Genomic DNA, 18,551 nt, shown 5'->3' on the forward strand with positions numbered 1-18,551 from the left:
TTAAAAAGCGGCCACCCGCTTAAAATTTGTGATTTGTTAGATTTTCTCTTTCCATTATAACTGTGGCAAAATTGGAACAGATGACAGTATACCTTAACGTGACTGCTCTGGCAATATACAGATATAGCAACCGAGAAAAGGCATACAGCTGTGCAAATGGTTTGATAAAAGATATGTCTACCATTCAGAATTGATATCATTTTACATTTTGATTTCAGGCAATCGACTGTATTTGTTATTATCTCTCGTTTAGGTTCAAGCAATTGTTCGTGTTTCCGTTGTGCAATGGATACAGAAATTGACATTGGTAATAAGAAGCACACTTAACCCCTCTTGCACACAAGAACAAATGTCTCTCTCTTGCCACCAAGACAAAAGTCACAACATGTATGACTCCAATCAAATGTCAAAAGTGACATCTGAAAAGTATAAATTTGTCTAATTTCAGTCTTCTTCTCAAAAAGAGCTCTTATCAACATTGTGTGCAAAACACAAAAAAATTAAATAATACACATTGATCTTTTTTTCAAAGAAAAGGAGTATTCAAAATGTTATAAAATATGAAGGCGCACAATCACTTTTCACAGGCTACATTTTAACATAATCTGCTGCAATGTTAATGCAATTGAAGCATGATGTTAATAACACATCAGAAAAACTGATGAAATCGCTTAAGTGATACAAACTAAATCTACTGTTTGGTTTATAGTGGTTTTGCATTGAACCGTTGGCGATACGGAAGTGGACAAATTGTTAAAATCGAAGAGTTTAGTACACTGCCGGGCGTAATTATCGTCAAGGTATAAAAGAAACAAAGAAATATCTTCTGCTAAATTTGACACATTGTCTTAAAGGAGATAGGACGTAGTCAAACTAGTTCAAGCAACACCAACATCTTCATACATTCTGCTCAAAACGAATTACTTGCAAAGGATTATTTGTGCGAAGCTGTTGTGTTGAACCTCCTTGGAGACAGCGTTTCAACTTTCAAGAGTTGATTTCTTAGTGATCGACTGATAAAAAAGCTAGACGATACTTACGTTTGACAGTGTTGGCAACTCCTCAATTTAGACAGTATGCCATGTTTCAGTATTGCATTGGATCAACGCAAACCAATGTATTGATGGCTATTTCCGGCTCTTTCTACAATGGATTATTGTTGAGCAGATGAGTAGAATGTCCTAATTTAGTCTTAGCGTCTGTCTTACAGTAACTGTGGAAATGTGACGTCATGTTGACGTCATGTTGACATCATGAAAAATTCCGACCTAGCAATCTTTATCCTATCAGTCCGACCTCAGTATGCAAGTAGGAAAGTCCAAAACAAGAGTAATGTACATATTTGTCATGATATAGTTATTGTCTACGTAAACTAGGGTACATTTTAAAGTATGAAACTTATTCTTAATATGATGCATTTTCAAGGTCGTGACATTTTCCCATGTTTGACCAAGGACACCATCGATGGAAACAGATGTCCGCCACCATTGAATGGATCTGCTTGGCATCAAAGGGTAAGGTGGACATTAGGGCGTCATTACTTTCAATCTAATCTTATTTCATGAACCATTGGAATTTCGACTTATCAGAAGACGTGTATTATAGCCAGCGAAACACTCGCCATGGGATTTTGAAGAAATCACAACAAGTCATACTTCAGATACTGTCATCGTTGTGCTATTTTCACGTTACTGCACATACGATCAGAAGCAAAAGAAATATAGCCCGAAAGTTTAGTCACACATCAAAATAGTAGATACCATTCTTCATTGATTCTGTACCTGGTAATAAGTTCATATATTAATCTCGCTACGGCGCAACTAAAAAATATATACTAATTGTGATTCATTTGGTATGTGATGCATAATTAGGGGCACACTTTTAACATTTAAATAATAACACATGAGAGCGAGGGCAATATCACGATTTATTGCCTGCCCATGGGATAATGGTCATGATCGAAGTATTGATGATGCCCGAGCCGTAGGCGAGGGCATCATCAATATTTCGATCATGACCACCAGCCCGAGGGCAGGCAAAAATTGTGATATTGCCCTAGCTCTCATGTGTTATTATTTTTATTACACCGAACAAGCAAACATGCAAAGACACAAAAACACAAAGACTTCTTCGAGTAAAGTTCGCCTTTCTGAGTCCGGACCTCAGCGTAACTTGTCAGTGCCGAGTCCAGGGTTGCCGCTGAAAGTTTGCCGATTTCCACGGTGGCGTATCCAAATTTGTTGCTTGCATAGCTGAACATAGAAATTGCATTCCTTGTTGCTATTTTCGTTCGTTTGCTGTTTACTTGCATCAAAATATCGTCTAACTGTGCCTGTGACAGTTGTGCATGACGTTTCGCAGCGATAGTAGCAAGTACAAGCGAACGACAATTTGTTTTGCGCAGAAAGGATGCGCAGTTAGTAAAATGACGTCATCCATGTACTATCAAATGCAGAGGGCATCATCACTTTCGCAGAGGGCATCATCACGTTCTTTTACATGTCACGTGAGTTGTGTTTAACCAAGGTAGTGCACGCTGAATGAGTGAGGTGTAATAACATGTAATAGTATCTGATTTTCTGCTATTTTACATTCATGTATGTAATATACATTAGTTTGCTGAACTTTCTGCATTGACACATGGAACACGCAATGAGGACATAGTTACAAACTTCGAAGAAGCCTTCAATTGGGGTTTAGCGGCACTTTTTGACAAATCAAAAACGGTATGTATGTATGTATGTATGTATGTATGTATGTATGTATGTATGTATGTATGTATGTATGTATGTATGTATGTATGTATGTATGTATGAATGTATGTATGAATGTATGTATGTATGTATGTATGTATGTATGTATGTATGTATGTATGTATGTATGTATGTATGTATGTATGTATGTATGTATGTATGTATGTATGTATGTATGTATGTATGTATGTATGTATGTATGTATGTATGTGTGTGTGTGTGTGTGTGTGTGTGTGTGTGTGTATGTATGTATGTATGTATGTATGTATGTATGTATGTATGTATGTATGTATGTATGTATGTATGTATGTGTGTATGTATGTTTGTATCTATGTATGTATGTATGTTATATGTATGTATGTATGTATGTATGTATGTATGTATGTATGTATGTATGTATGTATGTATGTATGTATGTATGTATGTATGTATGTATGTATGTATGTATGTATGTATGTATGTATGTATGTATGTATGTATGTATGTATGTATGTATGTATGTATGTATGTATGTATGTATGTATGTATGTATGTATGTATGTATGTATGTATGTATGTATGTATCCATCTATCTATCTATCTATCTATCTATCTATCTATGTACCTGTCTATCTATCTATCTATCTATCTATCTATCTATCTATCTATCTATCTATCTATCTATCTATCTATCTACCTAAAATAGTATTTATGTCCCTCGTATCCATATATCTCTGTATGTCTTTTGATATATATATGTCTCATCTATCCATAATCACTTGCGATTACTCTTTAAGTGATTTGTATGTGACTGTCACTTTGAAAACTTTTGAAAGCCTAGTTTCACCTTCCAATGTCCATCACATTTTACGCCAATCTTTGAGCTTTATTAAAATAATCACTCTGAAAGGTCTATGTGCGCATCTGTTAGTAGAGAACCAAACACGCATCACGGAACCTTAAGATCATACTTTATTCTGTACCTTCCACTTTACCTTTAATGTTATTGTCTCATGTGCTTTATGTTAACTTTTCAGATTAACGTCACTTTCTGCCAAGCTAACTGTGATGATACTCTTCGAAAGATAGAGGCGTTTGGCTTACATCTTATACAAATAATCCATGATCGCTACATTGACAACGAGACGGTCAAAGTTCGACTGGCGTCTAACGACCACGGTAAGTAGAATACTTAAAAAAGAAATGAAGCGGAAGACGGTCGCGTACGCCTTCATCACGTTCTTTCCCACTATGGTCATTATTATCATAACAACCATAATGCCAGAAGTCATTGGCATTGCATTAGTTGTAAAATAATACCAAACAACATTTGAAAGTTACTTGACAGGGTGGAATGCATATTCAATTAACACGATTGCTACTAAATTTGGATATAGAATAGTGTAGTAATGTTGGTTTAGTCTGCAAGTGTAAGCTCATCTGCTGGTAATTTTTGCAATACAATATTATTTATTAATAATTTGTAACATTGCAACTTTCAGTTATAGGACACCTAAAACGTTTGATAAATTTAAACAATTAAAAGTCATATTCTCCAAATTTCATTCCAATCTAGTTTCATACAGAAATGAAAGGTAGATTTTGTAGATCAGGAAGAACATTTATTACACGTTACCCCTGCTTTCCCTTTGATTAAGCCTGCGTATCAAAAAATATTTTCCGGTTGCATATGGTTATTAACCATTCTTTTCTTGTATTTATCCATCATGACTAATGAATGTAGGAAGCTTTGAAACAGCCTCGAAAAGCAAAGACACTGGGTATGATACTTCTTAGGTCATCTTAAGCCTTAGACCAGCTCTAAAGGTGACCGTAATTCCTTTAACATCTATTTGTACATGCTGTAACAACAAATCTAAGGTGTAAACAGTACTCTCTCGTTTAACATGTATTTCATCGTACAACTTGCTTCCTTATAGACATACAAAGAAGTGAAAATTGTCATCAGTTACACTTTATTTCTTCTGCTTCACCGAAAGATTGGAAAACTTTGAATTTACCTTCTATCCGACATCAGACTCCTTGTATTCCTCGGACAAAGCCAAGCTTCTCTGAAGTTATATAATCGCTAATATGCACCGGTGATTATACGTCGTGCTGTTAACTTTTTAGCCACAACGTAAACGATATAAGAGTTGTTGAGTTGATTCATCTCATATTTGTTAAATCAAACTCTTTTCTCTGTGACTTTCTGCCAGATGTTCTTTCTACTGAAGAACCATCCATATACGTTTAATTAAATTGCAATGAATCTTGTGTTTGATACTATCTCTCACAAAGTGTACATAGTTAAATGTTAACTTCGAAGGTAAAGACCAGGTATATTGACAACTTGGTAGGTTTCTACGTGGCTTGTGGCCGTTAGTGACCTTGTCGAATAACAAAAATCAAGCAAAAGAAGGCGAAGGTTTGACTTCAGAAAGGATGAACAGTACTGAGAGCGGCAAGTAATTTAGCCCTTTGAGGACTGGTCATAACGAGGATATACTTTTCTTTAATGGTATCCTACAGGTGTAAGTATGGAACTGATTAGTTTTGTCAGCGAGGACGTTGAAGAGTACATCTTTCCTACAGATGCCTCTTCTTTAGATGGAGACAACATAACGTTACCGAGACAAGTTTTGCCAATGGGTGAGTTATGACTGTTGTAGTCGATTTCATGTAGCTGATATTTTAACCCTACCTTTTAAAGAGATCGGACGTATCAAAATTAAGGAAACTTTAAGGTTAGAGTGATGGATATTTAATGCGTAATCTTCAAAAGTCATCAAGAATACAATTGTCAGAGTATGACGAATAAAGAAAAAAGCCATTTGGACGCATAAAGAGTTAGTTTAAAATATATGTCTGCTGGTTCATGTGCACAGAAAAGAGACAATAATTTTCTTTATGTTATATTATAGAGCTCGCCCCTATCACTTTGAACTGCCTCGTTTCCCGTCGATCAGTGTTTAAGGAGAAGATATCACAATTGATTCTGAGGTCTAACCGCCATTGATCTATTGATTATTGATACTTAATAAAAAAAAACTGACTTAAATTCCATTTTTTCGTGCTTCTTGGATCTAATTGATTGGTTTGATAGACTCCTATTGAGAAAGGCCAGAGTACATAAAATCCAAAATAACCATTGCACCTTTATTTCAACATGCCTGCTGTATAAATCGTCAAATACGTTTACAGCATAAACCATAACTATAGTTAAATTCCCTGTAATTACTAAAATGCAGCTTTATTGTGGCGGATGGTAATATTTATCTGATCCTTTATTGATTTTGTACACTAACGTGCATCTAAAGCAGTGGTACTTTATCAAACGTTAGTGTTTGTAATAGTTTGGTTCCCTACTCAGTATATTATTAATTTATTCATACTGATTCAAAACACGAAGCCAAGTGACAGGGTGAGCTTTAAAATGAACACTTTTCTCAAATACTGGCAAAATACAAAGAACACATAAACACATGCAGCAAACGCTGTAATTAAAAAACTTACAACATTCAGCAATCATTAAAGTCATGTCACATCATATGCGAAAAATAGTTAAAAATAAATGAAATAATTTTCTGCTTGCTCGGCTTTGCTAACGGAAAGAGTTTGACATGCAATGTCATTGGCAAACGTTATCAGGCAGTCTCATTGTTGAATAGTTCTTAAGCTACGCAACATTCTCCTGTAATATTTCCCCCGGTATTCACGTATCGGTTGTAAGTTAAAGTCTTTATGTTTGCCTTTCGGCATGTGATTATCTGCACATTTTACAACCACTGAGGTGTACTTTTTATATGTTACTGTGTTGAGGGCAGTTATTTTAACTCGAAAGACCGTGTTGTTTTAATTGATCGGACTCATTGAAACAATATGAGCTAAGCATACCTAAGCCTTTTCGTTAGCAAGTTTGCATCTCTCGGCAAAAACAGAAATGGGAACTAGATAGACACGACGCTGTGCCCAGAACACAGATATTGCGACAGTGGCTAATCACTATTAATGGATTTGGACGATCTATTAAAGCAGAAACAGTACATATTTTCTAAGATAAATTGTATTCCCCATTAGGCGAAGTTTTCTGAAGAGCATGTGTTTTGCTTTATTGGTAGCAGAAATGAGTGACACTTAAGTGCCAATAAACTGATCGGCATGTATCATTATGGGAAGAAGTTACACGTTTTGGCAATTTATGTTGATTAGAAAATGACAGGAATGTATCGAAATTCTCCATTTCAAAACGCTATTGTAGTTCCTTTATAATGAAGGACCTGCTAGAGAATAATAAGTCGCGTTTCGTACGAGGCACTGACTGAATTTCATTGTACTCTTAAGGAATGGATACTTGGTAAATGTCAAATACTCAAACCCGAGCGTCGCCATGGAAATAGCAAATACAAGGTATGTTTTTTGCTCTTGTTATGAAGACATTTTTCAGTGAATTGTAGGATTTTACAGCGATGGTGTGTATAGGGATATAACAAGTATTTAGCGGCATTCTAAGCTTTTCTTGCTAAGCCTGGAACAGGACTTTGGTGAGTGGGTCCTCAACCACAACTGTCAGCCACAAGAGATCGAAGACGTGAAGCTCAAACATGTACATTTGATAAAAAAAGCAGATTTCTGCCTTGTACAAATTTAGATATGTGTGTTCAAAACCTTACGTTTTTAAAGGCTGCCGCTGTAAAAACATTTTGCAGTATTATTCGCTATTCTTAGGATTGTAATTGAGGTTCGCGTACGGAGAATGTTGGAGAAAATAAATTGTTTTTCATACGTAACCTTGTATTTTTTGTTTCAAATTCATCTTCTTTTGTGATTTACTACGCTGTCGAGATGTGCCAATTGCCAGTTGTGATCTTGTTTAAGACACTACGATTTTCTCATCGTGAGTAACAGCTATCGTCCCTTTGAAGAAATGTCAAAATATATGTTTCGCCTCTTGGTCCCTGGGTTCGTTAGACAGCTGCTCAATATATTTTATTACAAAAAACAACTCACCTGTCTTTTCAGTGTTGAAGGTCGGTCACTACACAGTGTCATACTCTCAAGTACGGTACATCCGAAGCCAAAGTTTCCTCTGCCAGACAATGCACCAGTGAAACTGGCTTTTAAACACAACGACGTGCTAAATACGTCGGTCAAGGATGTGAGTTGTGAATTCGTGGAGTATGGAGGGCAAGGCGGGTAGGTAAAGCTTCGATAATTTTAAAGTGCGAAACTTGCATCTTCTTTAAACAAGATATCAGTTTTCCTAAGATTTTACACTGGCTATTTTGTTTGAAAACGGTTTAATGTTTATGCTGGCAACTGTTTATATCGCCAACGTCTGAAGCTAGTGGTTTTTATTGCAATTTCTGAAGGTACAACTCGATCATATAGTTTATTACCATAAGATCTTGGAACAGAAACATGGCGTGGGCTGATGACATGGAGCATTTGATTACAGACAGTATGTAACTGAACAGTTTTTAAAAATCAAACACAAGTAAAGATGAATGAACGCATGGGCCATTTTGATATAGATAAAAATAATTCCGCAGGCGATTTTTTCGATTGCTATTTAACCTGTGACTCCTCGTGTTACCCGCGGCTATTACGCAATGTCGTCTGTGACCATATCTCTTGAATCTCTCAAAACAGTGGAACAATAGTCATCATCTGTGGTGGCTTATTGTAAATAACGCTTTGTGTTATGAGTAGCATTTCTATTACCTCAATAATAAGAAAGTTCTTTGCCATGGCCAAAGGCAGTGGTTTATATCTGTACGTCTCGTGGCACAGAAACCTCAAAGCAAAGGTGTGACGTTTTCACTAGTCATTTCTCATTCAGATTTGCATTGCTGAATTGCCTTAATTAGCACCTAACAACTAATCTCCTCTGTATTGTTTCCGAGTAAACCAGGAGCATCCCAAAAGAAGAAAGGAGATAAACAATGGTATTTCATGTAAATTTTAGGCATAAAACATGTAATGTCCTCAGCATATTTTTCTTTCAGGCAAACTATGTCGTGGAATTCTACAGGATGTCACGTCTACAGCACTAGTCAGACAGCAACGATCTGTCACTGCAACCATCTTACTAGTTTTGGTTTACTTGTCCGCTTAAGACACTTTGGAGTAAGTTTGCCATTTTAGTGTTGTATCACCTGGTATAAATCGTTCACTAGATATTAAGAACAGGTTTTCCAACAGTAAATGTGAATTCGATTTGTTAGTTTTTTTAAAATAGAAATTAATACATATAATATCATACATACATACATACTACATACAAAGATACAAAGATACAAAGATACATAGATACATAGATACATACATACATACATACATACATACATACATACATACATACATACATACATACATACATACATACATACATACATACATACATACATACATACATACATATTTTGTCTTGTGACAGACCTTTTAGCAACCGAAGTTATCAATATCTCAGTGATACCCCATGGTGCCTTGAATATATATTCGTGTAATGTGTAATTTCTATTTTCGTAGGTACCAACAATTCATGTGACGTCATTGAAATTAATCAGTGTGATTGGCTGTGGAATTTCTTTATTCTCCATTGTCTTGACGATTCTAACATTTGCTTTGCTCGGGTAGGTCTCTTTATTTCATTAATAATAAAAATTTGCTCATTGGGTAAGGATATTGTGTGTATCGGTAACTCACATATTTTATTAGTCAGTTAGTCAACGTATCATATGTAATTACGCCTTCAACTAATGGATTAACGAGGTATTTATAATACAACTCTATCGCCTTATTCGTAATACTGCAGTGCGTATTGAGCGGGTGAATGGTATCCGAGAGAGTTTAGTGGTACGACTTATTTATTAGCTTTATCGCTGAAAAAATCTAGCTAGCTATTTATTTATTGTCTATTTTTCTATCTATCTATCTATCTATCTATCTATCTCATCTATCTATCTATCTATCTATCTATCTATCTATCTATCTATCTATCTATCTATCTATCTATCTATCTATCTATCTATCTATCTATCATCTATCTATCTATCTATCTATCTATCTATCTATCTATCTATCTATCTATCTATCTATCTATCTAACTATCTATGTATGTATATCTACCTATCTATCTATCTATCTATCTATCGTTCTGTCGTTCTATCGTTCTATCTATCGAAAATTAAGAAAGAAACTTATTTGTAATACACTTTTGATTCTCAACTTTGATACAGCTTTAAGCTTGTGTGCGCCTCAAAGCTGTAAGACTTTCAAATGCAAGAGTACATGCAAGGGTACACATATGTGGTCATTTTCACAAGTTTTTTACCGAAGGTACAAATCATCTAAGATGTCATATATCAAGATGTCATATGTCATATTTAAAATTAGAAATAGCCAAATCTCTTAAATCTGTAATAAAAATGAAGTTTCGGAAACCAAAACGATCGATTGTCCACACAATATCAGGGAAGTATTCAAAAAAACAATTCGGTCCCCAAGAGCACCCTACCTTGATACAATATCATCGTTTGTCCGGGAGATGTTGTTAAGACAGGGCGTAACATCAGCCTTTGAGTGAGACTCTGGTTATGATAGGTTTACGACCTGATCTCGTAAAATTAATGAAAAGATTTTATTGCAGTTGAAGACTATCACAGATCTGCAAAGTATGTTTTCGAACGAGTTAAGGGGCCTCTCTGATATTTCATTTTTCAGGTTGCGTACGCTTGAGCGCATTATCCAGATTAATCTTTGCCTTGCCATTGGTATAGGACAAATTATCTTTCTAGCCGGCATGAAACAGACAAGCAACGAGGTAAAGATTGTCCTTTCGGACTTCACGAATATTTAAAAGTCATGTGACAACAGACATAAACTTCAATTAAACTTAATGTAAAATTCCATATCTTGTATATTGTGTTGTGACTTAAAGAAGGAAGTTATATAAAACAGTCATTATAATTCAAAAATACATTTAAACTAAATATTCTGATGTCATAAATTACTAAAGTACACCATATCAAAAATTATGCTTCCAAGCGATATATATATTCGGATGTCACCTGTACAAAGTCACTTTAGGGCTTTTGGATATCATGTGTCTCAATCATTATCTCATGCAATTGAACAAGAGAAATGACAATATTTTCCCTTGCCTATTACGCCAGATTGTCTGTACCACAGTCGCCGCTCTCCTTCATTATTTCTTTACGTCTGTCTTCTGTTGGATGTTGGTTGAAGGCATTCACCTCTATTTTCAACTGGTCGTGGTGTTTAAAAAAGCTCTGAGAAGACGATTCGTGGCTTACTATTTAATTGGTTGGGGTAAGTCCACTTACGTATCGACATCTGATTAATTGGGTTTAATATAAATATCATAAGATAAGTCTCTTAAGGTTGGCACGCATATACCTTTGCTCCATGGATGTGATATCAGCTCATTTTTGTCACAATAATAACATGTAAAAACATGTTATTTTTATCCAAACAGGTGTTCCTTTGGTACTTGTGGCAATCTCACTCGGCTTTGGACATGCTTATTACGGTACTGATGACAAGTAAGTATTTCTCTGCTTGTATTTCTGACACTTGATTCTAAAAACTGCACTGCTGGCCTCGTTCTGGTCCCGAAATCACCATTTCCGTCAACGTCGTGCAAAATATTTTACTCTAAAACGTCTTCATTCCAGGAAGTTAGGTATGGCATCCTCTGACACGATTTACATTACGTTTGCACCCTACAACAAACTAGAACAAAATCGTATTGAGCAGATTTTAGTTCTGTACATTATCGGAAACAAAAAAAATGCGAGGAAGATTAATCAGATGTCTTCAAAATGTTCATGTCAGTCACGTGATATAAAGGGGTTTTCATTTCATATGTGCAGTTATCAAATTCCCATATAGCAAGAATTTGCTTTCTTTCCAAATAGTATACTTGTTTCCTTCTTAATTATGTTCTCAAACGTATAATTAATATTGATGATTCTCTGAATTGAAAATTCAACACACAGTTGCTGGTTGTCAGTGCAAAGCGGTATGATTTTTGCATTCGTCGGACCAATGCTGGCTGTTATCATTTTCAATTTGGTGATCTTGGGCATAGCACTTCGGGTAATATCTCGACGACTAGTCAACAAAACGGAAGACAAGCATAAGAATATCAGGTAGCAAATGCGTTCAGTTCATATATATTCCAATTTATATATACATATATATATATATATATATATATATATATATATATATATATATATATATATATATATATATGTATATATATATATAAGATCATGAGTAGAATCAGATGTGAACAATTAGCAAAAAATCAATATGAGTACGATATCATGCGCAAGCAGCGAAAGTATCAATCACACCTCCGTATTTACATATTTCAAATCAGTTATTGGAAAAAACAGTATGTAACGAAACTTATATCATGTGTACATTTTAGTAAGATTATGGTAAAAGAATATACGAGTTTAACTCAATGTTTTCTTGCATTTCTGTGAACATGTTCGCAGATCCAGTCTGAAGGCTGCCATCCTTTTATTACCACTGCTGGGCATGACTTGGTTGTTTGGGTTGCTGTCTGTTGATCGACACACCATCTTCTTTGAGTATATCTTTGCCATTCTTAACTCACTTCAGGGTTTCTTCATATTTATCTTCTACTGTTGGAGAAATACAGAGGTGAGGTCAAAGTGTGTTTAGGAGATCCTTAGTCATAGCTACTGTATATAATTAATCTTGATAACAGCTTTTCTTAAGCCACATTTTTATAGCACAACATTAACTAACTAACTAACTAACTAACTAACTAACTAACTAACTAACTAACTAACTAACTAACTAACTAACTAACTAACTAACTTACTAACTAACTAACTAACTAACTAACTAACTAACTAACTAACTAATAAGTTAGTAAGTATGTTGTTGTTGTTGTTGTTCCTTTATTCCTCCTCAAAACATGAGAAGAGTTACATCAACACATTAAATTACAGAGGTAGTAAGGGAAAAAAGTTACTCAAAAAAACACTAAATTACACAAGTAAGCTTCTGACAGAAAGCAATGCACGGTACTAAGTTCAGTTCTCAAGGCACATTTGCACAAAGTCCAGCACAATTTCTTGAAGAGTTGCTTGTTCACCAGACTCCTGGTAGTTAATCATGTAAATACTATCTCCTACAATATTACCAATGAAGTCAATGTCATTTAAGTTGTAAAGTGTTGCAAAAAACAGTAATGCTCATTTTGTCGAAAAGAAAGTTCCAAAAAGAGTCTCTTGCTATTGTTGTATGACAACAGGAAGTTAACAAATGTGTCAAAACATCATCAACTGTATTTTGACACTTAAAACAGACTTCATTTCTAGGAAAGGCGAGAAGTTTCATAATGCTGTAAACAATTTCACGGCGCTCAGGAAAATTGCGTATATATGTGTACAAGTGAAATGGAGCTAACTTTGTGTGCAATCGACAGTAAACCAGCATATCACCTCTACTTTCCAATCTTTGTCTCCAGCAGTTATTTTCATTCTCATGGATGGCATCATTCACAATTGTTTTCCAAATAGGTTTTGGCGGGAAATAGCCAGTAGCGCAAAATTCATCAAGAAAGCATGTCAGATCATATTTCCTAACTAACTAACTAACTAACTAACTAACTAACTAACTAACTAACTAACTAAGTAACTGACTGACTGACTGACTGACTGACTGACTGACTGACTGACAGACTGACTGACTGACTGACTGACTGACTGACTGACTGACTGACTGACTGACTGACTGAGTGAGTGAGTGAGTGAGGAGTGAGTGAGTGAGTGAGTAAGTAAGTAAGTAAGTAAGTAAGTAAGTAAGTAAGTAAGTAAGTAAGTAAGTAAGTAAGTAAGTAAGTAAGTAAGTAAGTAAGTAAGTAAGTAAGGAACCAATCAACCGATCAACTAATACACTAACCGTCCAACTAACTAACAATTAAACCTAACTCACTCACTCACCAACCCAAGTTATAGCAGAGGCGTCATGACTATCATTAACCACGACGGTATGGTTATTCAGAATTTAATAATTGAATTCCATGCATTGTCGTTACATTCTTATCACAGTTGACTTGTAGTACACCCTATATAATCATTGGTAGATATTTTTGCCGCAATACAGGAAGCTCCAACGCCATATTTTTTAAGTAATTCAAATTTAGATCGCTGATTACATCGTCATTCTTTTACTGCTGTTGTCATTGGAAGAGATATTAATATCGGTTATAATAGGCTAATGATCGTTCAGCGGGTAATCATAAGGCACGAGGAAAGTTAGTTAGCCGAGCGGTTCTCTCTGTTGTCTCTCCGCTAGGCGACTGATGCCGTATGTTGAGGGTTCGATACCGATTGAAAACTTATTATCTTATGTACTGTCTGATGATTTTAATTATGTGATATTTTGCGGCTACGCAATGAAGGACGAACAAGTTTTACCTGGAGAAGGTGCACACTTTGTGTAATCCTAAGTAGATTGGATTATTTCCTTATTTCTTGTCATTTGGAACAAAATTGGACAAAAATCGACACTATCCATAGGATAGATTCAGACTATTCTGCACTGTATTTGACAATCAAAATTAGTATTATTGAACGAGGATCTGAATATTGGAAGTTTAACTCTAGCTCAATTCATGATCAAAGGTATAAAATGATACTGGAAGAAAATATCTCTATTTTGGCACTGGAACATGGTAATTTTTCAACGATTGCGCTTTTTGGGACTGTTTAAAATGCAAGATCACAGAATTTTCCATTGATTATTGTTAAAACGATAAAAGGAAGCAAAAAAAAAATTCATAGTTTTTCCAGAGCAGCTGTTTACAAATGTTCCTAGTGAACAAAATTGCAACCTGTTGGAATGTGCTAAGAATGAGTTACTCAGAGAGTATGATTATGTTACTGATGGCGTAAGTGAGGTGGAGAGCTAACTGGTACAAAAAGATGGAAAAAGTAAGGTTTGTAAAGCAACTAAAAGAAAATCTATCATTAGTAAACTTCAAACTAGGGATTGCAGAACTTTAGTGCACATAACGATATTTTATCAGAAATTACGCTGTTTTATTCAGTCTTTATGCAAAAAAGTACAGTAATTTTGATGACATGAACGACTTTTTTGTACAAATTCGTCTAAATTATCAGAAAATGAGAAGTAACTCTGTGAAGGTATTCTGACTTTTGTTAAAATGTTTCAGATTCTTAAGACAACGCCAGACAACAAAAGCTCTGGAAATGATGGTCCTACGCATAAATTGTTACATTTCGTTTTGGTATATAGTGGGTAAATATGTTGTAAATTAACTTAGTTTTGGTTAAATGCATGAAGAATTTTCTAGCTCACAGAAGCAAAGTATCATAACATTGATGAGAACTCTTTGCGGAGACCAACAAAAGGTTGCAAAAATTTGAAACCTATTTCACTTATGAATGAAAACATAAAATTAGCTTCTAAATGTTTAGCCAAAAGAATAGATAACATTTTAAACTGTATAATCAGGGAAACAGAAACATAGTTTTTGAAAGGAAGAAATGTCAGTAATTATATTTTAATTGATGAAATTTTTCACTACACTCGTACAGTTAATATTCCGAGGGTTTTATCAGCGATTGACTTTGAGAAGGCTTTTGATGCAAACAATCTTGACATCCTTTACAAAGGTTTGACTACTTTCAACTATGGGGTCTATTTACAAGTTGGATAGAAGCCCTGAACATTAATATCGAAAGCGCTGTAACAAAAATGGTAAAGTTCAGGCTATTGTAGGCTTTATATGGGAATTCTTCACGGCGACCCCATTTAACCTATGTTTTTTACAACAGTTTTAGAAACACTCTTGAGATCAACCAGACAATAGTATGTTAAATTTGCTTCAATGAAGTAGACCGTATTTCAACTCTATACATCTCAATCTATTTCGCGTCAATTCAAACAAGTCTTTCATTCACGCTGTTCATCTTCCGAAAGAATTGTAAGTGATTTGCGTCTGGATTGCTTGATCAGTTCTTCTTCTTCTTCTTCTTCTTCTTCTTCTTCTTCTTCTTGATTTTTTAAATGAACAATTATTACTAAATTAATCTCCTGTACAGAAAAGTACATATAAAACAATTCAAATTTTGAGACGAAAAGCAAAAATGAGATCAGACAAACTGAGTAAAAATGAACTATTTAAAAACAGCAAAAACTGCAAAGTGGCAAAGACACTGATGCTGGAGCGAGACGGAGAGAACTGGTGAAAAGGCAAACAGGTAGCTATAACACTTGCAACATGGGCAAAGAAACCAAATAAATCTGAAAAAAGCACAATTTTGTTAATGACAGAAGGCAAGATGCGAGGTGCATGAAAAATCTCCACTGAATGGGGAAAGCAAAACAAACTTCGAAACAAGAAAAAGCGACAGAAATTTGCAAAGAAAAAGGACAAGAACACCTTACATTTTGCAGAAAAAAGCCACCCAACCGCCAATGAGAAGGGATATATTTAGAAAACTCTTCGTTGGCATACTCTAAGTTGGCATGTACATGCCAACGAAGAATCTTCTCAACTGACTACCCCCTCCCATTCCGTGAGGAGTACGGTGCCCATTCCGTGAGGAGTACGGTGCCCAGGACGAGTTAGGTATTGGCAAAAGGGAAAGTGAGCTTAGAGGTAAAAGCATCACAAAATTTTCTTCTTCTTCTTCCAATTACTTTACTTGAAGTTGAATGTCAAAGTAAGACATGTATAATAATATTGTATACTTGTGTTTCTGCCATGCAGGTGCGTTCTCAGCTTGCTCGAAAGAAGATTACATTTCTGACGGCTCGAGAGCACAGTGGAAGCGTTACAATAGGATCAACATTTGGTGTGATGACAAACCGTGTGATGCCTTCACGGCAAACCGTCACTATATCGGTTAACCATTGCTGAACAGGCACAAAAGAACACACACGGACACATACTTCCGCGTGAAGGACTAGAAACTTTACACACAAACTGGACGAGTTTACAAGCTAAATACTGTGTATCTAGGTATATTTTTCGGTGTAGATAAACAAATGTAGTCAACAAGAAACTGAAGTTAACATGAAGTAATTTTGTGAAAAACCATGATCGACGTTACAGTGTTTAATATCTCGACCGATTCGCCAATAATTGACAACAAATGGAACACAATCACACTTTCTTGAGTCGTCTTGAATAAAAGGCATAGAGGATGAAGTTCAATATTCCTTTTAAATTTTATGTATTTATTATTATCGAAGCGTCGACAATTGACTCGTTATTCACAAGAGCCGATGACTACTTGAGAAACAGTGATAGCCCTGTTTCAATGATGATTACACCAATAGTAAATTTAATGAATAAACATGCAGGTAAATATAACATACACTATAAAAAGCAAAAAACAATGGCTGTAGGCGATCGTAATTCTGAGAATGCAACAATCTAGCCCTTAATAATTGTATTTCTGTGACCACTAACTTAGAAATGTCTTTTTTTTAAACATTTAATTTGTTTTGCCCGAGGAGAAGTGCAAATCAATAGACCACAAACATGGTTACACACACGAACACGCACTTTGAAGCCTAACACACCACATTCTCATTCTGTGTTTGAAATAGTTTGAGGCCGTAAGGGCAATTTACAATGTGTCAATGACACAGAAGAATTTGATTTTCAGTGCAATAACTTAAAAGCTCATAATAAGATATGAAATTTGTAACGTAACTGCCACGACTACTTATTCCATTATACTTTCAATGATGAATTTTATAGTGTATAAAGTAAAGCAAGTGACTAACTTAGCACGATATGTGTTAACATTTTGGAAAATATCAATAGTAAAATACAGTTCGATCTGTTCACTAGGTAGAGTTGATGGCGTTTTGTAATATATGTCCTCGATATATCTGTTTCTTTGGTATTACGTATATTGTATTAAAAGGGTTGTTCCATTGTTTTGTCAGTATTTGTATTCTTGTCTATGACTTTACTTACATATGACTGCTTTTACTACTTAGGCTAACAAATTGACTGGTACATCGTAAGCGAAAACAATTCCATAGGGGGCAGCAAAAGCAGAAGATGACGGGATGTAAATGTGACATATCTGTTTAGAAGCTGAATAAAATCTAAATGTCAATTATGATTATTGCGTATTCTTTAACTGATGTAAGTTTGTTTGTGTTTACTAGTACTTTACTGTCTGGTCCGGTCTATTTTGTGCCAGTCTTTTTAGCAATTGACCATTTTATAAGAAATTTTGACTTATTGTTGTTGAATTGTGGATGAGTATATATAGTTATGAATATCGCACTTTCACGTCCCGATTTGCTACACAGAAAAAGAGTAGTTATGACGTCAGAGATGTCAAACTGACTAAACCCGCCGCTGTGTACTTTCAAACTCCCCCCCCCCTACAGAAACTCGCCTACTACGTATACAGTTTTGAACTTCATTTCAATTTCTCACCACAGAGGAACTGAGCAGGTTGGACCAGTCATATCTCTCTTAATCCAACTGTCTCAATTTTTATCCCGTCAGGACCTTTTTCACTGGATCTTGACACTAGTTTTCCAAAATTGGCTGTTATGACCATCTTGATCACACCTTCCAAATGGTTGGGTAGGTGACTTCAACCTAAAGGAAAACTTCGAGGGTAAAGTGCTTTGGTTACGTTAAAACACGGTAATAGTATTTTTACAAAAGAAATTTTTGCACAAAGGCATCACTTTAAGCTCTTCGAAAATTATTGGTAATCCGGTTCAAATAAACTTTCCATAATT

At 35.2% G+C, this 18,551-nt stretch overlaps 1 protein-coding gene and 1 long non-coding RNA gene across 2 annotated transcripts; both read left to right on the forward strand.

Moving 5' to 3' along the window:
• Positions 1-7,074: 7,074 nt before the first annotated feature.
• On the forward strand, positions 7,075-8,840 carry LOC139125066 (uncharacterized). Its single transcript, XR_011550141.1, has 3 exons — positions 7,075-7,142; positions 7,755-7,928; positions 8,741-8,840. It is a non-coding gene; the product is annotated as an uncharacterized lncRNA (long non-coding RNA).
• A 1,624-nt stretch (positions 8,841-10,464) lies between these two features.
• On the forward strand, positions 10,465-16,692 carry LOC139127733 (adhesion G-protein coupled receptor D1-like). Its single transcript, XM_070693625.1, has 6 exons — positions 10,465-10,557; positions 10,910-11,066; positions 11,233-11,299; positions 11,756-11,908; positions 12,266-12,434; positions 16,543-16,692. Exons 1-6 carry the CDS (start codon positions 10,537-10,539, stop codon positions 16,690-16,692), a joined length of 717 nt encoding a protein of 238 aa, XP_070549726.1. The 5' UTR covers positions 10,465-10,536.
• Positions 16,693-18,551: the final 1,859 nt, after the last annotated feature.

Source organism: Ptychodera flava, chromosome 3, assembly GCF_041260155.1.
Source record: "Ptychodera flava strain L36383 chromosome 3, AS_Pfla_20210202, whole genome shotgun sequence".
Taxonomy (NCBI): Eukaryota; Metazoa; Hemichordata; class Enteropneusta; family Ptychoderidae; genus Ptychodera; species Ptychodera flava.